This window comes from Salvia splendens, chromosome 21 (genome assembly GCF_004379255.2).
Source record: "Salvia splendens isolate huo1 chromosome 21, SspV2, whole genome shotgun sequence".
NCBI classification, from domain to species: Eukaryota; Viridiplantae; Streptophyta; class Magnoliopsida; order Lamiales; family Lamiaceae; genus Salvia; species Salvia splendens.
Window position 1 is genome coordinate 5,242,357 of NC_056052.1, and position 25,720 is coordinate 5,268,076.

General features: G+C 32.0%; 1 protein-coding gene across 1 annotated transcript; it reads right to left on the minus strand.

The window, feature by feature from the left end:
* Positions 1 to 12,046: 12,046 nt before the first annotated feature.
* Positions 12,047 to 13,463, minus strand: LOC121783926. Its single transcript, XM_042182114.1, has 3 exons — positions 13,131 to 13,463; positions 12,895 to 13,031; positions 12,047 to 12,827 (listed from the first exon to the last, which is right to left on the minus strand). Exons 2-3 carry the CDS (start codon positions 12,917 to 12,919, stop codon positions 12,229 to 12,231), a joined length of 624 nt encoding a protein of 207 aa, XP_042038048.1. The 5' UTR covers positions 12,920 to 13,031; positions 13,131 to 13,463; the 3' UTR covers positions 12,047 to 12,228.
* Between the last annotated feature and the right edge of the window lie 12,257 nt (positions 13,464 to 25,720).

A 25,720-nucleotide genomic window follows, 5' to 3' on the forward strand; every position in this document is an offset into this window, starting at 1 on the left:
AAACAGTAATAGTCTAATATCAACATAAGTTTCCAACTAAATCATGAATGAAATATTCAATCTTGATTATATCTAATTCTTTTCTTGTAATTTTTTTTATCAAAGATGTAAAAAGATGATTTTGAAATTTAAATTTAAGATTATTACATATTCAAACCTTAATATATGATGATAGTTATAGAATTCTTTAAATTTGTTAGTTAGTTCATGTACTTGTAGCTTTAAAAATACAACATCAACACATATGTCATCATCTACTAAGAACTAACAATATTGGTTATTCCTTTAGTTATACACTTACTTATAAATAGAATAAAGAACATGAAAAATATTGTTGATACAAAGTGAATAAATAAACATAAATATATTATTAAATTTAGATTTAGTTAATTAGATATAAAAATACAAGTTACATATGTTTTATTTTTGCATATAATTCATTTAGGATATCTTTAAAATACTTAAATAAAAAATTTAAATAATGCCCAGCCCAGCCCGGGCCTAGCAAAATTAGCTAGCCCACCTCAGACATGGGCCTGGGCAGGGTCGGGCCTCAATATAGACATGCCTCAATGGGTTCGGTCCGGGCCGGGCTGGCCTGGCCCAGCCCACTTTGACATCTCTACACAAATCCCTAATTTAACTAACTAAATAATGCTCGTATCATTTAGGATCCAAAATTTCGAACCAAAACAGTGCCGGAATCACCGGTTCCAGCGATTCCAAATCGGAACCACAAATAACCGTGAAACCAAACCAGAACCGCAAAAAACCACTGAAAACCTTCGGAATACCTCATGTTCGGTACCGAAACCGGCGGTTTTCAAACCGGAACCGTAATCGCAAAACATGCTCAAGGTTCGGTTCCGGTTCAAGCGTCGGTTCCGGAACCTTGGCCATGTCTACCACTATCCACCATTAGGAGTCCCGGTTTACCATTTGAGTTCTTACGTGATTAAGAGTGGTTCTTGATACTATAAATGGTATGTATATCTCACATTCCACTAACTCATTTTACTCGCATTTTATTTTATTATAAAACTAATACTCCATCCGTCCCATAAAAATATGGACAATAGATATGGCACAAGAATTAAGACAAAATTGTTAAAGTCAGAGAGAGGAGAAGAATGATAGTTAAAGTAGTGTTAGTAGATAGTGAGAGCTACATTATTAAATTGATATAACTTTCCAAAAATGGAATACACATATTTTTGTGGGACGAAAATGAAAAGTGCACGTATTTTTATGGGACGAATGGGTATATAAAATGGGTTTCACATTCCACTATCTTTTTTCACACACTTTCTTTTATACTCTTTCTATTTCCCATTAGGAGTTTTTTTTTTTTTTAAATTAACTTCATATATTTATATTATATATATGAAGGAGGAAATTACAAATCAACTCCTATAACAAGGAGGAAAGACAAATTACGCCACCCAGGGTTCGAACTCGAGACCTCCAGGATGGACGCGGTATCCTGCACCCTTTACCGCTAGGCCAAGGGGCTTGGATCTATTTCCCATTAGGAGTTCTACTCACATATTTTATTTATATTTTATTATAAAATTAAAATATACATAACAAAAGGTCTCATATTTCATTATCTTTATGCACCCACTTTTCATAGGAGTGTTTCTTAATATCTATATCAAACTCAAATGAGACTATTGATATCGAATGAAAGGAATATATTTTAAAATTCATGCCAAATTTAAAGGGAACTTTTAATTTAAACGGAGGGAGTGGTATAAAATATGAAGAATTAATACATATCTTTTTTAATTTTAGGATAAATTACGTGGACCGTGTATTAGTTTTCTAATGGGACTTCTACGACACTAGTACTTAATGATTTAATTAATTTTTATCTTTTAAATAATCCCTGACCAACAATGACGGACTAAGATACAAAATGCAGTGGAAATTAGATTTTAAATGGTTGAAGATAATCGAATTGATATACTCCTTCCCTCAGTTCATGAAGAAGAATCCCCTTATTCTATTTTGGATCCATTCACAAATAGGAGGTCCGGTTCATAATTACCATAAATGATAAGAGCATCCGTAATGGGGCGGACGATGGCACGCCCGATGGCGCGCATTGTCCGCGCCACCCATCGTCCGCCCCATTGCGGGTGCGTGCCACAGGCCGCGGACGATCGTCGCGCCCTATACGAAGGGCGCGGAGGATAGGCAATCGTCCGCGCCATCGTCCGCCCCACTGTGGGTTGCGCGGACGATGGCACGCATTTTTTATTTTCTATTTAAATCTCGTTTCTCATTCATTTGTGCATACAAACATATCGACTATCTCTTTACATATTCTCTCTCAACATCCAACAAAAATGAATCTCGGCGACGACACCAATAGTTCTAGTTCGTCTGATTCCGGTCGTTCGATTGACGAAGCATTAGATGCAGTCGTTGAAGAGGTCATGGCGGCATGCTATGCGCAAATGCAGCGCGAGAAGGAGGCGGCGGCAGCGGAGGTTGAGCAAGTCCATAGGCCTATTTGACATAGGACGTATGTCCGACGCGACCACCAGGAAGCTCACATACGTCTGGTTGAAGATTATTTTGCCGATCAACCACGATGGGGCCCGACTGTTTTCCGCCGCTGGTTTAGAATGTCGCGGTACCTTTTTCTCAGCATTGTTCGGACATTGTCTTCACGTGATGAATACTTCACGTTTTGGGAGGATAGCATCGGAAAACCCGGCCTTACACCATTGCAAAAGTGCTCGACTGCTATTCGTCAGTTGGCCTACGGCAGCACGGCGGACCTTTTTGACGAGTACCTACACTGCTGGGAGTCTACAGGCCGCGATTGTTTGAAGCGTTTTTGTAGGGGGATTGTAGAGGCCTATGGCGACACATATTTGTGCAAGCCGACTGCCACTAATTGTCAGGGTCTGATGCAGATGAACGAGACGGCGCACGGGCTTCCTGGGATGCTCTGGAGCATTGACTGTATGCACTGGGAGTGGAAGAATTGTCCGACGGCGTGGAGAGGCCAATTCACAAGTGGATACAAGGGCAGCCACCCGACGATGATCCTCGAAGCCGTCGCTGACCATCGGCTCTGGATCTGGCATGCTTACTTCGGCGTAGCCGGGTCGAACAACGACTTTAACGTCCTCAACTCGTCCACCCTCTTCACCGAGCAATGTAACGGCAACGGCCCGGCCATCGAGTTCACTGCCAACAGACGCCAATACCATATGGGGTACTACTTGGCCGATGACATCTACCCACGGTGGCCAGTTTTCCTAAAGACGGTCAGCTGTCCAATTGGTGAGAAAAGGGTTTTATTTGCGCAAAAGCAAGAGGCGGAGCGGAAGGATGTCGAGCGGGCATTTGGGGTGCTCCAATCACGGTGGGCAATTGTGAAAGGGCCGGCTCGTTTCTGGTACAAGGAAGTCATTGCCGATGTAATATATGCGTGCATAATCATGCACAACATGATAGTCGAGAATGAAGGCGAAAGCATCACCGATTGGAATGAAGACGACCGTGCATCTAGCTCTTCCGACACGTCGATCGAGACACCCTATAGAGGGTTACCGTTAGGCTTCGATGATGTTCTATCTAGACAGGCCTCAATGCGCAACCAACAGGATCATGCGCAGCTCATGAGCGACATGATTGATGGCTCGTAACCGCCGTCGCTGAGTTTGCGTTTTTTTTTATAATTCGCATTGTAATGTATTAATTTTTTTTAAATGAAATGAAGTTTTTGAAATTCGTATTTTAATGTATTAGTTTTTTTAAATTCGTATGGATTTGTAAATATTAAAAAAATGATGATGTGGCGCGCCTTAGGGCGCCCCACTGCAGGTGGGGAGGTAGGAGGATAAAACTGATGACGTGGCGCGCCATAGGACGCGCCTTAGGGCGCCCCACTGCTGATGCTCTAAAAATGTCTCATATTCCACTAACTCATTTCACTCATATATCATTTAAAACTAATATCAGTATATACAAGTAAGATTTATATTCTATGAACTTTCTTCCACCCATTTTTTTAATATTTCTTAAAATTCGCGCAAAAAAATGAGATTCCTATTTGTGGATGGGTGATACTACTCCCTCCGTCCGTGAAATGTTGTCCAGTTTTGCCATTATGTTCCGTCCGTGAAAAATTGTCCACTTTGCTTTTTTTATTTTTATTTTTGGTAAATGAACTTCACTTTCCACTAACTATTACACTCACATTCTACTATAAAACTAATGCTCACTCCGTCCTACTAGAAATGAAACGTTTTCCTTTTTGGGTTATCCCATTAAAAATGAAACGTTTCCTAAAATGAAAACAACACCATCTCTACTTTTTCTTCTCTCTTACTTTACTCTATTCTCATTAACTCACAAAACAATATTTTGCGTCGATACACCTTATCCTATTAATAAAAACAATATTTTGCGTCGATGAAGTATTAATTAGCTAGTAACCTTTTGCCAAGAATACCTATACACAACATTACTTTACTCAATAATAAAGGTGTAATATACATTCGCATATTGATTTAAAAGCAATTGCATAAATACAAAAAATAAGAGGGAGCGTTTTCATATTATATTAGCATACTACAATCTCAAATATAGATAAGTATTGGAATAATTTCATATAAATCCACTCACTGCAAAAATTATTACTTAAGGTAAGGAAAAGGAGCGAAGTGGGAAGATGAAATAAGCCCTAATCTATTCTTTATTTCTGATATTTTAAATGAATATTTACTTAAATAATTAGGAATTAATTAGGGAGTAAAAAATAAGAATTAAAAGTCTAATTTGGTCAAAATCGGGATTAAACCTGTTGACTGTTAGTTTTTAACGGAACAGTTAGTCCAGGACCAAATGTGATCCGATTTGAAATGTATAGGACTAAAAAATTCAAAAGATAAAGTTTAGCACCAAAATCGTAAAATTGTCATATGTTCACGATCAATTTTGGTCTTTAACTCGAGAAAAAATTCCCTAGTCTAGGAATACCACATGACAATGTGATGTGGTATGCCCCACCAATGTTATTTTGCCAAATGAAAATATACAGGGCATCTACTTCCAAGTAAAAGCATGCAAAATTTGGAAAGAAAAATGCATTAGTTCTCGTTTGTTAAGGAAACTATCCCTAATAATATGCATTTTCTTTTATGTGTATATACTAAAATGAATGATATTATCATATTGCACCAACAATTTATTAGTTTAGACTTCTTTTCTTTTGTATTGATATATATACATAAATTCAATTTATTTATTTAATGGAATTACTTATTTTTTTTATTGATGTATAACATAATTTAAATTTGTTAGCATTGCACACAATAGATTTACTATAAATGTTCTTTTTTTTATTGTACCATTACACATTAACTATATATTATGATAATGTATTATGTTAAAATATTAAAAAATATAGCTAATAATATAAGATAAGATGATCTGAGGGATTTTATACAATAGATAAAATATGTAGTATAAATTTCAATATGAATTTTAAGAAATTAAAATATTACTAGTACTATTTATTACGGTACTCACATTAAGGATTACAATCTTATTTTATGCAATTAAAATGAGATTATATTGTTTAATATCAACTATAAAATTAAGAAGATAAAACTTTAATAGACATAACTATGTGGTCTATTATAATTAATTAACTATAAAAAACAATTAGAAGTACTATAAATTCCGAAGATAAAACTTAACTATATATAAATTCCCTATTAAGATAGTCAAAAACATATATTTACTTGAGTAAAAGTTAAAAAGATGGAGCTTGCGAATATACATTGTATATATGGTTGTATATACTCCATATATGGAATTGTAAAAATTTACTTAAAACATCATATTATGTCTTATAATCATTTGGCCATGTATGCTATATATTTCTATTTGGCAAAATAACATTGGTAGGGCATACCACATCACTTTGCCATGTGCAGTGGCGGATCCAGGATCCGGAATCGGAGGGGGCGGAATATATAGTATTAGTTTGATTTAGTGTGGACATGGTTATTCTTTTCGTTGTTCAGGGCGACGCTGGAGACAAACGGGTGGGACGGACATGGTCATTTTACGTCCCGATAAGGGGAAAGTAGTCGAACGGAGGGAGCGACCGCCCCCTCCTGCCCCCTAGATCCGCCACTGGCCATGTGGTATTACTAGACTAGAGAATTTTTTCTCCTTTAACTCTTATAATAATGAATGGTAATTATATGGTATGTCCAGATGTTCTGTTTTCATATCGTGATTCTGACATCAAAATTCTTCACGTCATATTACAATAAATAACTTACTCTCCACGTTAAATAAAAATTATGGGACTATTCTCTTAAAAGAATATTACTAGTATAACTCTAGCCAGAGGCGGACATACGTTATAGGATGGGGGATCCTAGGGACCCCCAACTATTTGTATTTCGAGTATATATTATATATACGTATGATCGATTATATATTTATTTGATTTCTCAGTTGGTCATGGAAGTGGACTGGGAACCATGAGAACATGAAACTCGTATCTAGTTCATTATCTAATACTTACTTCATAAGATGAGACTATTTTTGTGATGAAAATGAAACGATGAGACTATTTTTATGGATGGAAAAGATAAGACGGAGTCTAATACTTACTTCATAAGATGAGACTATTTTTGTGGATGGTAGTTCATTATCTAATACTTACTTCATAAGATGAGACTATTTTGGTGGACGATGAAAATGAAACGATGAGACTATTTTTATGGATGGAAAAGATAAGACGGAGTCTAATACTTACTTCATAAGATGAGACTATTTTGGTGGACGATGAAAATGAAACAATGAGACTATTTTTATAGATGGAAAAGATAAGACGGAGTGGTAATTTGGACCCCCCATGTTAAAATCCTGCGTCCGCCACTGACTCTAGCTGTAATTGAGTGGTTAACATTTTAGATAAGTTCCCCCATTTCTTGTGTAGTTTTAATTATAGCTTTTACCAATAAAATAATTCTAACTTATATCTTCAAGTTTAATTGCGTGTTACAACCTCATAAGATATTCTTTTGCTTAGAATTTTAAATTATTTTGTGATTTATTTTACCAAAAACAATGGACCCTAATATTGCGCGGTCTTATTTCGTCCAATTTTCCTTTCCAAATAAGATATAAGTATGTTCGCCTTGAATAAGTTATAAAAAAAATTCCGTTTTATTAAATATAGCTTATAAAATCATACGAAGGTTTAAGAATATCTGTTCCAAAAATTCTATACCAAACGTAAAATTAAGTAAATATTGACATATTAAAATTTTGATTCGACAAATCATCATAAATCAGTTAAGAAAGTTATTATCCCATTAATACAGTATATTATAAAAAGGTGTCAAGTATGTCCGTTTGGCTCAGCTCACGACTGAAGTGAGTTGGGTTTATGCAAAACAAATCATGCAATTTTTTAATTCTCATCAATTTTTTGAATTTTTTTGGAGTATAATAAAATAAAAACAAGCTAATGTTATACAAACTCATATAATCAATTCATAGTATTTCTAACTAATTTTATTTCAACACTTCACCTCACCCTTAAAAGCTAAACGATAAATTTCAAAAAATAATTCTATTTGAAATAATAATTAAATTTTATTTGAAAAATTAGAAATTTAATAAATTATAAGCTCTACTATCAACTTTAAAAATAAAAATATACAAATAATGAAAATGGTACATAGAATATGTTACAAAAAGTGGAGACTAATGCCGTTGGTTCGTCATGAGTCGTTCTTTTATATTCTTTGTATTATACTTTCTTAAGTCAACTATGTGCGAATTTTAGGAAAGTTTAGGAAAGATTAGTAAGTTAGTCCATACTTTTTGTCTGAGGGTAGCCGGTCGTGTTCGTGTTTGGAGTTTTCTTAATTGGTCGTGTTGTTATCGTGTCAACACGATAACGACACAACACGCACGATTTGCCACCCTTAGTAATAATTAGAGGTGCTCACGATTCCGGAACCGGGGGTTATGGTTCAAAACCGCCCATTCTTGTTTTGGAAATTTTCGAACCGGAACCGAACCGTGAGAGTGTTTCGCGGTTCCGGTTCCTAAGCCACCAGTTTCGGTTCTGAACTGGCTGTTTCCGGTGGTTTTTCACGGTTCCGAACCACTGGAGTATTTAATTGCACGCAGAAAGAGAAAGAGAAACAAAATTCTCCATCTGTCCGCGAATAGGAGACCCGTTTTTCATTTTAGTCCGTCCGTAAATATGAGTCACGGTTCACTTTTACTATAAATGGTAATAAGGTCTCGCATTAAACCAACTCATTTACTCTCATTTCATTTAAAACTAATACTATGTACAAGTGAGACTCATATTTCACTAACTTTTTTCCACTCATTTTTCTGAACATTTCTTAAAACTTGTGTCACCAAAAAACGAGACTTCTAATGGTGGACGAAGGAAATACAAGGGAATTAACACAAAACAAGTACTCCCTCCGTCCCAATAAATATGCAACATTTGGTTTCCGGCATAGGATTTTATACAGTGATGTTTTGTGAGTTAATGAAGAGAGAGTAAAGTAAGAGAGAAGAAAAAGTAGAGAGAGTGTTGTTTCCATTTTAGGAAACGTTTCATTTTTATTGGAAGAACCTAAAAAAGGAAAACGTTTCATTTCTAATGGGGCAGAGAGAGTACTATTATTTCATACAAGGGAAATATAAAAAATAAAGAAAAGAAGGAATCAATTAGCAACAAAACGGCGGCGTCGGATGAAGCGCAACACCATGCTTTGTTAAGAAATACTCCCTCCGTCCCACATAATTTGGGACACTTTGACAGGGTACGAGTTTTAAGAAATGTAATAAAAAGTGAGATGAAAAAGTTAGTGGAATGTGGGTCCTACTTTTATATATTAGTTTTATAATTAAATATGAGTAGGACTGAGTTAGTGGAATGTGGGGTCCACTGCCAAAAATGGTAAAAGTGAAATGGGTCAAATTACGTGGGACGGCCCAAAATGAAGAATTAATACATAGTATCCTTTTTTCAATTTTTGGACAAATTAAGTGGAGCGTATATTAGTTTAGTAATGGGACTTCTACTTTTAATTGAAATTTATCTTTTAAATAACCCCTAACCAACAATGACAGACTAAGATACAAAATGCAGATAATCGAATTGATATTTCGTTTTGCTGTTGAATTGTCTCAGTTGCCCGGGCCCACTCCTTCCGACTGCCACGTGCTTGGGGTCTCACTTTTGTCTTTTAGTGCTCCATGTCACTCATATATCATAGTGGCGTCATTTTTATTAATTTCTATTATTTCTTTATTTGTTTGCGAAATTTTGCGATTATAGAAATTGTAAAAGAATTGACGATGCTTCTAGATTTGTGATTGCACATTTAAAATTTGATTTGATTCATTGCATGTTTGTTATTTAATTGTATTGAATTTGTGTGCTTAAACTAAGATATAGGAGTATATATATATATATAGGCATAGTATTTACATTTTATTATGTTTATTATTTTGGGGTAAATGCATTAAAATACATGATTTTAAAATAATTCTAATTTTGGAAATAAACTAAAAATTACGTATATACAAATACATTAATTTTTAATATTTTTCGTTTTATAACATGGCTAACATTTTCTCATAATTTAAGGTGAGGGAGAGACTCAAATGTTCACAGGGCTTAAATAATTGATGGTACTAAATGACATAGTTTGATTATAAGCAAAATATTATTAAGTTATGATATTATCGATTTTTATTTTTTTAAGTTATAGAATTAACAAAAAAATTTGATTAAAGTTAGTAATATTTCAAACACCTTTTCCTATTAATAAAAACAATATTTTGCGTCGATGAAGTATTAATTAGCAAGTAACCTTTTGCCAAGAATACATATACACAACATTACTTTACTTAATAACAAAAGTGTGATATACATTTACATATTGATTTAAAAGCAATTGCATAAATACAAAAAATAAGAGGGATCGTTTTCATATTTTATTTTTGGTTATATTAGCATACTACAATCTCAAATATAGATAAGTATTGGAATAATTTCATATAATTATTACTTAAGGTAGTAGCATACGGTTAATTAACGTAAAAATACATCCATTTTTTATCCTATTTGATAGACTCATAATAATCGTACTTTACTTTTAGTTAATCTTAATTGTTCCCAGCATAAACTCTTTTTAAATAATTGGTTTGTAGAATTATTATGCATGAAAAATCTTGAAGGTCAAACTTATTTAATTGCTGACGTTCTATTATTTTTAAGAGTACAACTCCTTTTTGGTCTGGTCCAAAACATATGGTTAAATTACGAATTTTGTCCATAACATTCATTTTCAGGTTTTCGGGTCCATAACATACAAAAATCGCTCTCGGTTAGGTCCTTTTTGGACGGCGCCGTTAAAATACGCCAGTCAACCGTTAATTAGCAAAAAGTTGACTAAATTAAAAAAAAACTAGATTATTAGTGACTGTATAATTTGCTAATTATTTTCTTAAAGAAACACCGATTATCTTTTTTTCTTGAAAACCAATTATCTGCATTGAACTCTCATTTTCAAAAGAAGAAGGCAAAGCGCCGTTCCAACTCTTAGGCGATCTTCCGGCGAAACTGAAGGCGATATACCAGTGTTCCAGCCATGAGTTGGGAATCGGCGTCGCGAAATCCACCTGAACATGAGAATGAAGGCGAGAAGGGTCATGGTTCGTCTGTAGCTAACCCTAGTCCTGAAGGTGGGTTGGCCTCGTCTAACCTTAGCCCCGTCGCGGAAGTCGAAGTGGAGCTACATCTTTTCCTATTAATAAAAACAATATTTTGCGTCAATGAAGTATTAATTAGCAAGTAACCTTTTGCCAAGAATACATATACACAACATTACTTTACTTAATAACAAAAGTGTGATATACATTTACATATTGATTTAAAAGCAATTGCATAAATACAAAAAATAAGAGGGATCTTTTTCATATTTTATATTTGGTTATATTAGCATACTGCAATCTCAAATATAGATAAGTATTGGAATAATTTCATATAATTATTACTTAAGGTAGTAGCATACGGTTAATTAACGTAAAAATACATCCATTTTTAATCCTATTTGATAGACTCATAATAATCGTACTTTACTTTTAATTAATCTTAATTGTTCCCAGCATAAACTCTTTTTAAATAATTGGTTTGTAGAATTGTTATGCATGAAAATTCTTGAAGGTCAAACTTATTTAATTGCTGACATTCTATTATTTTTAACACGTCAAACACAAAATCTACGAGGCTGCCAACAACTGCCAGCAAAGAATTAAAACAAAATAAAAACATCAAGTTGTGAGAATTCAGCTGATCATTTTTTTCATTATAATAATGAATGGTAATTAAACGGTATGTCCAGATGTCCTGTTTTCATATCATTGATTTTGACATCAAAATTCTCCACATCTTATTCTAAAAAATAACTTGCTCTCCACATTAAATAAAAAATTTGGGACTATTCTCTTAAAAGAATATTACTAGTATAACTCTAGCTGTAATTAAGTGGCTAACATTTTAGATAAGTTCCCCATTTCTTGGGTAGTTTTTTTAATTAAAGCTTTTACCAATAAAATAATTCAACTTATATCTTCCAGTTTAATTGTGTGTAACAACCTCATAAGATATTCTTTTGCTTAGAATTTTAATTAATATATATATATATATAAATGTTTATTAAAAATTATTTTTGTTATTTAATATTCGCATTTCTTATGTAACATTATTACTCATTTATGAGAAATGAATATGCCTTCTATGGAAGTATAATAATTGTGGGAAAAATAACTCCGTATGTTAGGCGAATTAAATGTTGTACTAAATGTATATATTTATGATTTGCGTGATTTTGTGAGTTCTACTCGAGACATATTTATTTATTAAATAACATCATTTGTTCTTGTTGCAACAAGTTAAGTAGCCAAGAACTAATATTACGGAAAATCCATACCCAACTGCTGCACAAAACAGACAAGCCGATGAAGAGTAGACAAGAACTAATATTACGGAAAATCCATACCCAACTGTTGCACAAAACAGACAAGCCGATGAAGAAAGCAACGGGCAGACATCGAGAAAAAGACGAACCCTAACAGATGTGATACAAAGTTCTACTAACTAAATAGCAAGCTAGAAAAAGCAACAGAAAAACCACATAGAATTCAGACAGAGTTGAAATCATCAAGAAGACGAAGAACAAGGTCACAGCCCCGGTGCACCACATGGCTGACCTTCATGTTGTTCTCATCCTCCACCACTTGAACCTTAAACAAAAGCTCAATCATATTGAAAACAACCGTGTAGAGCTGCGGCATAAAGGCAGCAGTAATCTCCTTCCATGTGTTACTGGAATTGGCTAGCAAAAAGAAGGTTAGAAAAGAAAGCAACACAAAGAAGGCCAGGTGCCCTCCAAACCTAAAATACCGATGCATAGAGATCTTTCCGAGAGCTTTAGAGTAGTGCAAGGCAGCAGCAGTAGAAACAAACATGAGATTCTGTTTCACTGCTACCAGTGAAGCAGTAGGGTTTACAACCCGAAACTGGGCATCTTCAAGCTTTGAGACAAAGTAGAGAGCAACCCTCTCACATCCAACATCACAGTGGCCGCGATTGTCGACGGCCTCTTTCACGGTGGTGATATAACGGCGCATCTGGTGACCCCTTTGCTCGAAATCCATGTTTGAGAAGCTGCGCTTTATGTCCTCGAACTTTTCAGCATCGTGAAGCACATGCAGCTTCACGTTGTCAACAGGGGAGTTCACTGCATAAAAAAGAGGATTAGAACTTTACAAACTCAAAAAGTAGATCTACGTTGATAAGAAGTTTACAGATGCTGCTCATTGCTTCTTCCATGGCGATTTAGACTTCTGTGAAGGAAAAGGCTTGAGAAACGGCATATAAAGAAGAGGGAGAGGTGTAAACTTTGTTCACTTTTTCCCCCCTGCCCTCTATCGTCATCTACCATCTGCAACAAAGAAGCACCGATTTAGAATTAGTATCTGAGAAACGAGTCATTTACACCAAAACAGAAATGTTGCAGAAGAGAATTAGCAAACGAAAATACGTTTGAATTCTTGCACCAAAAAAGAAGGATTCTTCCTGAAAAGCAAAAATGAGCTATTAAGACTAGGAGCAGAAGAGATAATATATGAAGAGAGATAATCTGTTTGAAATTCTTGCACAAAAAAAGACGATTCATTGAGGAGCAAGAGAGATAATACGAAGAGAAGATAATAAATTCTTGAACCAAAAGAGAAGTATTCTTTCTGAAAAGCAAAAATGAGGGATGACGATTGAGGAGCGAGACTGCGAGAGTAGTATGAAGAGAGGCATATGAAGAGAGATAATCTGAGAGGGCGAAGAGAGCATTGGGAACCCAAACATTACATTGGGAACCCAAAACAAAAAAATAATTAAACAAGTTTCATTATAATGCTTTCTCCCTAGTATATTAAATAATTGTACTACACGTTTTCCATTTACTCCTCCCTCTATACATAAAAATCGAGCAATTATGTTAAATAATTGTACTACACGTTTTCCATTTACTCCTCCCTCTATACATAAAAATAGAGCAATTAGCGTATGACATGGCTTTTTAATATAAAATTGGTAAAATAAGTGATAATGAGAAAAATTAAGTTAAAAAAATTGTTTTTGTGGAATGATGTGTGTATTATTTATCCAAAACTTTTTATAAATGGATATGTTCCATTTTTTGTGGACAACCAAAAATAGTAAATGTGCTCTATTTTTTATGGACGGAGGAAGTAAAAAATCCTAGTACTACTACATTAATACTACTTGTAAAATGCTCTTTCTCTCTAATATTAAATACTAGTACTACACGTTCCATTTACTAGATTATGTTTCACGCTGATTGATTTAAATATGTGAGTTAATTATTTATTTTCAAGCTGTATTTCATTATACTATATTTTATGTATCACAACAATACTCCTTAGTTTTATGTAGTACTATCAATACTTACAATAAAATAGAAACTAGTTTTGATATAAATACATCTATTGCACTGCTTTTATATATATTAATAAAGCATTAACCACAAAAAATATTGAAATCAACTTTATAATATATTAGCATAAGCATTATACTAATAAAAAGTCGTTATAAAGAAATATCATACAATATGAAAATTTATAACTAATACTCCTTACTAGTATGAGTAGTACTCTCTCCGTCCCGCACTACTTGCACTTATTTCCTTTCTGGGCGTCCCAAGTTATTTGCACTCTTTCCGTTTTTAGTAACAATTTATACCTACAGCCGTAATTGTTGACTTTGTCTATCACTCATTCCTTAATCTACGTGCCCAAAAGGAAAGGTGCGAGTAGTGCGGGACGGAGGGAGTATTTATTTTAGCCAAATTTTCACCTTCTAATAGTATTCTTACAAATATTAATGTTTCAAATTCTTTTTTACTAGTAATAATTAATAATACAAATACTGTTGTAATCATTACTGAAGCTACAAAAAATATTCAAATCTGCATTCTAGTACTACTCCTACTATTTACTGCATGTATTGAATGTAACGAGGTGGGGCTAAGGTTGGAGAGCAAAAGAGATGCATATCAATCAAATAACATTGGGAATTCAAACCAAACCAAACAACTTCATTACGTCTATTTATAATTTATCAGGAATATATCAGCTTCATTACTGACATTTCCACATCTGGGAGTCTATGTTTATTTATTAGGAGTAGCTTGGGAAGCCAAACCAAAAAAATACTACTCCTAAACAATATTATTATTATTATTATTATTATTATTATTATTATTATTATTATTATTATTATTATTATTATTATTATTATTATTATTATTTTATTTAATCTCAATCATGCACACCATTGTGGCACCCTAAAATTCTAAGAAATTGCATGCTAGCTAGTAGTATTATTGTTTTTCTTTAAAAAAATAAATATTTGTACAGGAAACATGTTAGTTTAACAAAAATGGCTTTAAATTATTAAAATCCTCACTAATTTTTATGAAAATAAATTACTCTTACATACCTATTTAACTTACATCTGCATTCGATATTTTAATTTGCATGTCATGTCAATTTTTTCCACATATTTTGGCTGTGATGTTTGAAAAAAAATGCAGATTACTTCAATGCACATGAATTAATTATCCCCCATTTTTTATTTAAAATAATTAAATATGATTAATTGCCAATTTTATACCCACATACGAATACGGAGATGCACTACTAAAGAGACCGTCAATTAATTAAAGTTTGAATATTTCTCCGGTATCTAATTCCCGTATCTATTGAATTTCTCCGTACTCCTAATAAATAGCGTAGACATAATTACAAATTTACAACTCCATGCATTCACGTTTTTTCATTCCCAATAAATTAATTCATTTGTCTGTTCCAATGTACAATCATAATACTAGGATGCTGACAAAATAATACTCCCTCCGTCCCGCACTACTCGCACATAATACTAGATGCATTCAAGTAAGACAAATCAACAATTCCAAGTAATTTTTTGTGTAGAAAATTAATCTACATAGCAGGAGTATATGAAAAGTTTTGTCCCCACCAAAATTAATTTTCAAATTATATACTCCTTCTATCCCACAATAATTATCACTTTTTCATTTCAGTCTGTTCCAGAATAATTGTCACATTTCATTTTTTCCATAAATGATAAGTATGTCTGACATTCTACTAAATCATTTCACTCACATTTTATTATAAAATCAATATAAAAAAATGGATTTCACATTCCACTAATTTTTCCAACCAACTTTTCTTTACATCTTTTAAACGCGTTCCCATAATAAGAGTGACAATTATTGTGGGACGGAGGAAGTAAAAATATTTAATACTCCCTCCGTCTCATTAAATATGCAACGTTTGCTTTTCGGCACAGGATTTTATGTAGTGTTGTTTTGTGAGTTAATGAAGAGAGAGTAAAGTAAGAGAGAAGAAAAAGTAGAGAGAGTATTGTTTCCATTTTTAGAAACGTTTCATTTTTAATAGGACAGACCAAAAAGGAAAACGTTTCATTTCTAATGGGACAGAGGGAGTATAAAAGTAATAGTACTAAATAATTACCGACCCCATTCCATAGTAGTAGGGTAATTTTACTATTTTGTTCTTTCTATATTAATAGAGTTATTTCTTCTTTTAGTAAAGAAGGAACATCTTTTTTAGAACATCAACTATCTTAAATGAGCAAATTTGGTCTGTAACATTTCCTAATATCTTTTGAAGTATATCAAGTATAAATTAATATCAATTTAACTATAATTTGATTTAGTTCTAACAAATTGCATGCTACTTAGTATTCCAAAATGTACAATTTTCATTTACATTTATCACATTCATATCATGTGTTTTATTATAGGGTAATTAAGTTATTATTGGGTGGGATCCTCTGCTGTGCTGAAATTCAGCATAGCAGCCCCTATTGCATCTCAACAAAAACATAATATTCAAATAATATATATATATATATATAAACGTTATTCTCATATTCATCCCTTAGATCCTTTATTCTTCTTAATATGAGCCGTTAGATCTCATTTATCAACGGTCCAGATGATCTGCATTATTACACTATAATAGTGCATTATTAGTCGTTGTACATTATTTAACTGAAAATCTGCGTTATTACACTATAATGGTGCATTATTAGTCGGTGTGCATTATTCAACAAAAATCTGCATTATTAAATGACACGTGCCACCAATTTAACCGTTGGATGACAAAATCGTGGGGCTGAGATCAAGAAAGAAAAAGGAGAAAATATGCAAAGAGGAAATAAATACATCCATATATATATATAGAGTTGTGATCAATGTCGAACCAATTTTAAAGACCGAACTAGAGACCAAATCTGGGCCATTAGATCTAATTTTTTTGATGAGATGTGCTGCTGTGTAAAATTTTCGGTCTTCATTACAAGCCCATTTTACTTCATTGTATAGGTTTATTACTTCATTACGTACGTAATACCTTGAAACTACAACATGTTTTTACTTTCTTCCAGTAGGTTTTGAAATTATTCAACATATGTTTCATTTGAATTTATTGACCTGAGTTTTTACTTTATTTACATTAAAAAATGCAATTTATTCAAGTGCGTTTATTACTTCATTCAGAAACGTTATTACTTCATTGGATAAGGTTTTTACTTCATTCCAGTAGGACTTCAAATGCTTCTACACATACTTCATTCCAATAATTTATTACATCATTCCATGTGTTTATTACACCATATGAGCGTTAGGGCGGTGGTGATAGATATTGTAGAGAGAAAGAACAGCACGCGACGGCGAAACCGCATTTACGTACTGGAATGAAGTAATAATCCTACTGGAATGAAGTAAAAACCTACTGGAATGAAGTAAAAACCTACTGGAATGAAGTTAAACCTTTGTAACATGTTAGTATGACTTATTTACCTTCGGATGAATTAAAATAGGCTTATGATGAAGGCGAAAATAATTCATAAATTTGTGTCTCTCATCCATAAAAAACTAGATCTAAAAACCCTAATTTGATATGGTTCGGTGGTTCGGTCTTTAAGAGTGGATTTGTGAATAATGGGACTCTCTCTATATATATATATATATATGTATTTTAATGGATTATGAGAGGCAACATGGATTGTTGTGCATTTCAGCACAGGATCCCCACTAGTTATTATTATGTACTCCCTCCGTTCCATAGTAGTGGGGGCATTTCTTTTCGGCACGGAGTTTAAGAAAGTAGAGAGATGAAGAGAGAATAAAGTAAGAGAGAGTAAAGTAAGTGAGAAGAAATGTGTTAACTTTTACTAAAAAAGGAAATGAATCCACTACTATGGAACGTACTAAAATGTCAAAATGACTCCACTACTATGGAACGGAGGGAGTATTTGTGTATTATAATACGATGTAGTGGTATCTTAACACTAATAGTGTCTATTTTATAGTTTGAGATTGTGAATTACTCCGTATTACTATTGCGGACTATATAATTATAATTATATATAATGAATCAATTACCATGGATTTACCTATAGATTAATATTATGCATTGGCATATACTCAAGCTGTTGATATACTATGAAAATTTAAATTGGGTTAATATTATGTATTGGCATATACTCAAGCTGTTCATATACTATGAAAATTTAAATTGGGCCATTAATCGGTAAATGGTGAAGATTCAACCAACTATTTAGCATACAAGCCCCTTGGCCTAGCGGTAAAGGGTGCTGGATACCGCGTCTATCCTGGAGGTCTCGAGTTGCGTAATTTGTCTTTCCTCCTTGTTATAGGAGTTAATTTAAAAAAAAAAAAGCCAACTATTTAGTTGAAGATGCAGTATATCAATTTTAGTTCATATTTATCGATTGGGTATTCATTTCCATTTATTTTGCATCACTCTATTATTTTATGGACTCAATTGCACCAAATATCCTTAACTTTTTGACTTATTGCACCAGTGACCCTTAATAAAAAAAATTAGAGCCAGAAGACTCGAACTTTAAATATAATCACGAATCATGTTTTTTGGACAAAACACCCTCAGGCCATAATAGGGCATTTTTGTCACTCCATTATATTGCTGACATGTAATTTCTGCCACATTTCTGTCAGCAATTTTTTTATGTAATTTTCAAATAAGTTCTGGTACTTCTTTATACGTAATTAAAATTTTGTCATTATATGCACTTTCTTATTTTTTATAATATAGTACATATTTATCATTATTATCATTAACTAAATGAACATAATAAAATGAGACCCTTTCTACCATATAAAACTCGTTTTCTGGTATTTTTTTCGTGTTTTAATTTCTCCTAATTTGTTTTATTTACATTGACTTATGGATCAATTTTATATATTATGAAAATATCCTATTTTTTAAGTATTAATTTATAAATTTACATTGTCTTAATTGCAAATGCTATTATTGATAAAAAAATCTCCAAGGATTAAATAGCTATTATCACATGCTTGAATTTTTTTTCAAAATATTACACGTTTCAATTTTATCATGAATGGCAATAAATTATGCAAATTCATATCTAAAGATTTTTTTTATCAAAAACACCCATATTGGGCGGGGGTTTAGGTAGACCCCCAACCCGTGAATAAATTCAAAATGTAATAAAAAAGAAAATAATAATATCTGGTATTAAGTTTGAGCTAAATTAAAATTCTCAATTACAAAAATCGTTTTAAAGTTACGCTTATAGTAATAAATTTATTGAAATAATATTTTAAATGTCAGTAATTTCAATAAAATAATTATTGTACCATTAAACTAAATGTGAAATATTTTTTATTCTGTGTATTACTGATTCATACCACTTTTCCATATTTTTTACTTCTCAACGAATTTCCTACATGGATATAACTAGTATATTGTTACCATTAACTAGAAATAGAGAGATATAAGAATTTTTTTGTACAAATATTGACGAAACTTTAATCACTATAAATACTAGAACTTATTAGGAAATCACATAAGAAGCTGTTGATGGAAATGTAACAGGATTCATATGTCAGCGAATTTAGGGGACTGCCAAAAATTCCCTTCAAGGTATTTGAGCATTTTCGTCCAAAAATACGCTAAAAAACTTCATTGTGATTATATTTAACGTTAGGGTCTTTCAGTGATATATTTTTTTCGTTACGGGTCACTGTGCAAGAAGTCAAAAAGTTAATTTTCAAATTATATATAAAATTTTTTCCTGAAATTAAATTTAAAAGAAATAGGAATTGAATTGTAACCTGACATTAAATAATTATCGACTCCATTCCATAGTACTCCCTCCGCCCATTTGTAGTAGAGGCATTTCTTTTTGGGCATGAGATTTAAGAAAAATTGTTTAAAGGAGTTAATTAAAAGTAGATAAAGTAGAAAGGAAAAAGGTAGAGAGATGAAGAAAGATAAAAATACCTTTTGTTAAAAAATGAAATGACTCAACTACAGTTGGACAATCCAAAAAGAAATATGATCCAGTTATAGAGGGACAGAAAGAGTACTTTGTAAGAGTAATTTTAATATTTTGGAACGTTCTATATTAATAGAGCTATTTCTTTTTTAGTAACATATAACACATTTTTCCCTCTTACTTTCTGTCTCTCACTTTATTATCTTTAGTTTTTACTTTAAAAAGAAATGACTCTACTATTATTGAACACCGAAAATGAAAAATAACACGACTACTATGGAACGATGAAGTATTTTATTATCACTATATTTTTCACTCTTCTATTTTATTATCTTTATAATATACACTTTTTCCTTAATCTTCTGTCGGCTACACTGCTAAAATAAGAAAAATTATAATAGTAACGAATTAATTTTTTTGAACAATTAAATAAAATTTAGTACTAGTAGTTTCATAGTAGTGGATTATTTTGACATTTTGGTTCAATTCATAAGAGTGGAGTTATTTCTCTTTTTAGTAAAAAATAATATATTTTTCACTTACTTTGACTCTTCGTACTTCTTTTTATCTCTCCACCTTTTTTTCTTTTTTTATTATTCTTTTAGTTAATTCAGTTATTGCAATTTTTTAAAAATAGTGTGTCTAAGAGAAACACCATCTTTACTGTAGAACGACGGGAGTAATTGGGATGAACAATTGAATTTGAAATCAAAATTATATAGTACACTTTTCAGCCATATTAATAGGGGCACTCATTACTTATATCACCAACCACTACAATTTTGACATCGTGAATGGACATATCACATACACATCTCGAAGCATTTTATTTAAACAAATGCAATACATCCCTTTTTGCCTTTTGGGGATGGTACTGTGGATATAAATATATACTCCTTAATTAAATGCTTAATACTTGATTACTTTAATTTCTTAATTAGTGAAGAGTATGGGACACCATTGTGGAAGCCTATAATTTGAGTCAATTCTAAGAAATTGCATGCTAGTATTCTAAAATGTAATTTTCATTTACATATATCACATTGATATCATGGGGTGGGGATCCTCTGCTGTGCTGAAAAGCACAGCAGCCCCTGTTGCCCTCTCACAACAAATAAAATAAGCAAATAGATAAAAATAAATTAAATTAAATAAATATATATTATTTTGATGAATAGTGAGGAGCAGCAGGGGCTGCTGTGCTTTTCAGCTCAACAGAGGATCCCACCCCGATATCACGTGTTTTATTATGGGGGTATTAAGCACTGGCCATGTTTCCATTTATGGTAAGAGATTGCAATAAAATCCCACAAAGGAATAGTAAAAAACAAGTAACTAAACAGAACACTTAAGGACAAGATATGAGTTTTTCAAAGACATACATTAAATTGAGTTTGCCGTTCATTATAGTACTGTATATAATTCTTTCCTTGCCCAAGATATGAGTTTTTCTATTCGTTTGAATTTAGTTGTTAGAATTTTTTTCATGCAAGGTTTTATATTTTCTTTTTTTTTATTTTGCCTTTAATTGCATTCCATGAGTATATAATTATGTAGTCATCCATTCAATAGGTAAAAGTTGTACTCCACTAGAATACACACGCTATAATTAACTCCCTCGAGCATTAATATATCTGTACAATATTTTTTAATTGAATCATTTTTCAAAAAAATTATTTCTGTTTATATTTCACTAACACAAAATTATCTGAAGTACATATTTCAATAAGTTTACTAACATGATGTCATTTTTTTAATCTATAAAAAGCACCATTTATCATTTTCTAAATGCAGCATTATTATTTGTCTATACATTTATTCAAATTTTAGATTATCTTTTAGATTTTTTTAAGAAATTACGAATTGATTTTGTTATAAAGCTTAACAAATAAATTCGTTTAATTTACTCATCCTTAAATATTAAGTTAATTAATTTATAGAAATAAGATTTATTTTCAGCCCACGCCAGTACATCAATATTTACCGAAATTGGTTATTATTGCAATTCAATTGCAATATTTTTTAAATGTGCAAACTTAGATAGTATCAATATTCAAATATATACAACTTAGAAATATTTCAATATTGCATTAGTAATTACAAGTCACTTTGCTAATATACTCCCTCCATCATAATAAATATGAAATGTTTGATTTCAGTATACGATTTTAAGCGGTGGTTATTTTATGAGTTAATAAAGATAGATGAAAAAGTAGAAATGATGTTATTTTCATTCTAGAAAAACGTTTTGTTTTTAATGTAACAATCTAAAAAGGAAAAATGTTTCATTTTAATGGGACGGATGGGACGGGGAGTATTTATGATTAAAAATGTATAATTTCTAAAATTAGAAAAATGAAAACTTAATCACAGTTCACTTTGCAAAATCATGGAATACTATGTATGGATAAATATATGGAGATAGGTTTGTGTTAAAATGATAACAACTCTTAAAGTGACACTGTGACACCACGTATCCAGCAATATTATAAACACTACACAACAGTAGTATAAACGCTAGACAACAATCTTAAAGTAACACTGTGACACCACGTATCCAGCAATATTATAAACGCTACACATCAGTAGTATAAACGCTAGACAATAATATATAGATTGCTGTCTAGCATATTGGATATTGCTGGCCGAGAAAATTTACCCTTGAGCATTTTTTATGATTGCCACATGACAGCTGATTATTCATCCACGTGTACAAATTATTGGCTATAAATTGTGGTATTATGCTACTTTAAGAGGTGTTGTCATTTCAACGCACCCCTATGCATATATATATAAACTTACATTATTCAAGAGATGATTGCATGTGAATCATCCAAATGTGAATATGTATTTGGTTGAAGGCAATATTATATATCCAAGCCCCTTGGCCTAGCGGTCAAATAGGGCGCCTGGATACCGCGTCCATCTTGAAGGTCACGAGTTCGACCCCTGGGAGGTGCAACTTGGAGATTAATTTCCCTTGGGGGTGATGGGTTCACTAGCCATGTACCAGACCTGGGGTTGGCAAGTGGACTCGTTTGTACCCAACCAAGACAATGAAGCGCGTCTCGATGGTAAGACCTCGACCTTCAGGTCAGGGGTCCGAGTCACCTCGGGGGTAGATGGGGAATCATCGTTGATCCTCCTTTTAAAAATAAAAAAGACAATATTATTTTACTCATAATATACGTATTTTATTTTGTAGGAGTATATAATATTTCCTTTGTCTTTGAATAGGACTTTAATTTATTTTCAATATGAATTTGAAGAAATATTACGAAAAATTGATAAATAAAATTTTGCGGTATGTAAATATCATACTTATATATTAATTTTAAAGAAAATATAAATAAAATAAACTAATAGAATATAAAGCATAATAATTACAAATGGACAGAAATCTAAAAATAGACTCATCTTTATATGCGGATGGAGTAAGCATATTAAAAGCCGTATAATTGACTAATAGTATGAATAAGACAATAGATTAACCAACAGTTAATATAATGTATTCCCTCCGTCCCATAAAAGATGTCATATTTCCCTTTTTGAAAAAAGTTCTCTCTCACATGAATATAAAAAGAGTAGTGACTTAGAGACATAATGTCTCGATGCCGTAATACCCTTATGTTAACTTGACATAATTATATTTTATATTGTGACTAATTTACCCTCTTGTTATTTTAGAAACATAAATATCAGATTATGAAGTTTAATTAATCGGCACATGCTTATCATGCTTGCATTCAATGTATTCATAATTTTAAATTGAGTATTTAAAGTCTTACTTAGAGTATTCATACTTTTAATTAGAGTACCAATAAAAGTATATTTCGTAATTTTACAGAAATAATCATATATTTTTAAAATATAAAATTAAAAATGATTCTTACAAATATAATTTATTACTATTTTTATAAATAAAAGTTAGTATGAAAAATATTATTTATTAAAAACTGTTTTATAAACTGCATAAGCGGATTGATAGGATATGTATTTTAATTTACATAGGGAATTTTAGTTTGGGAAAAAACAATACAATGGGAATTGATCAAATGTGCATTGCAATTCGTACGAAACAAAAAAATATGCTATTTTTCGGGGCAGTGATAAAAAAATCAATAGGGAGTATAACTTATTTTATAGTTAAAACCATTAAGACATTATAATTATGAAAAATATTTAAAGTATTATATCTCTAAAACTTAAATAGTACATTTATTTATTTTTAATTAGTTTCATACTTATTTTATTACTAAGCAATATGAAATATAGAGGATGAGATGTGATGAATTTTCTAATTAAAATATGAAAACTTTAAAGTCAATTTATATAACGTACATAGTGTAACACATTGTAAATGTAAATATGATAAGATTAATTTTGAAAGATATATTTCGATAAATTAATTATTTGATGAAAAAAAAGTCATGCATGTCTTTATTAATTATTTGCATGGTATATCTTCAATTAACTTTATTATTAAATGTTTTATTAGTTTGTATTTTATATCTTTTAACATTAGGATAGGTTTTATTAATAATATTAAACCAAATAATTAATTAATTAAGTTATCATTATTTGTGAATTACAATCACAATCAAGTTTCAAATAATAGAATTGTCAAATAGAGATTTGTTGTAACTAAATGTAATTAAAGAAATGTTAGGAGTATGCCATAATTATAGGGATCTTAGCTAATCTCATTCACCTAAATTAGAAGAATGGAACGTTTTTTCATATAAGGACAAGAATGTACATATACAAATTGTAAAGTTAAATAAAAATATAAAACAATCTAAAATGACTACTTTAACCTCATTATATCTTAGACATTAGAGCATCCGCAATGAGCGGACGATGGCACGCCCGATGGCGCGCATCGTCCGCGCCATCCATCGTCCGCACCCATTGCGGGTGCGTGCCGTAGGCCGCGGACGATAGTCGCGCCCTATACTTCGGTCGCGGAGGATAGCGCGAACGATGCCCATCGTCCGCCCCATTGCGGCTTTCGCGGACGATGGCCATCGTCCCCGCCATCGTCCGCCCCATTGTGGAGGCTGCAGACGATCGACGCGGACGATGGCACGCGGTTTTGATTTTCTATTTAAATCTCGTTTCTCATTCAGTTGTGCATACGAACATATCGACTATCTCTTTACATATTCTCTCTCAACATCCAACCAAAATGAATCTCGGCGACGATACCAATAGTTTGCGTTTTTTTAATTCGCATTGTAATGTATTAATTTTTATTAAATGAAATGAAGTTTTTGAAATTCGTATTTAAATGTATTAGTTTTTTTAAATTCGTATGGATTTTGTAAATATTAAAAAAATGATGAGTGAGAACAATGTAGTTGTCAAAAAGGAAAAATAACTCAGCAATCTTGAAATAATAAAAGAAGATACGAATACATAACTTAAGACAAAAAAGTACTTAAAAAATCAAATATTAAGTTAGTATGCTGTGATATATGATGGCAAATGATATTAACTATGCCAAAAATAAAAACTTAATGGAATATGTTAGTCTGCCAAAATTTGGATTGGCATGATTGATTTGCCAATCAGTAGATATCCTCTTCGAAATTCAAACCTCATTAATGCATGCTTAATCCAAGTTCTAGTTTGTTTAATTCGTAAGTACTACTAAGTATAATAGTCTTAATAGTAGTATTAACTATATATGGTTGATTAAATCTCAAAGCGCCATAT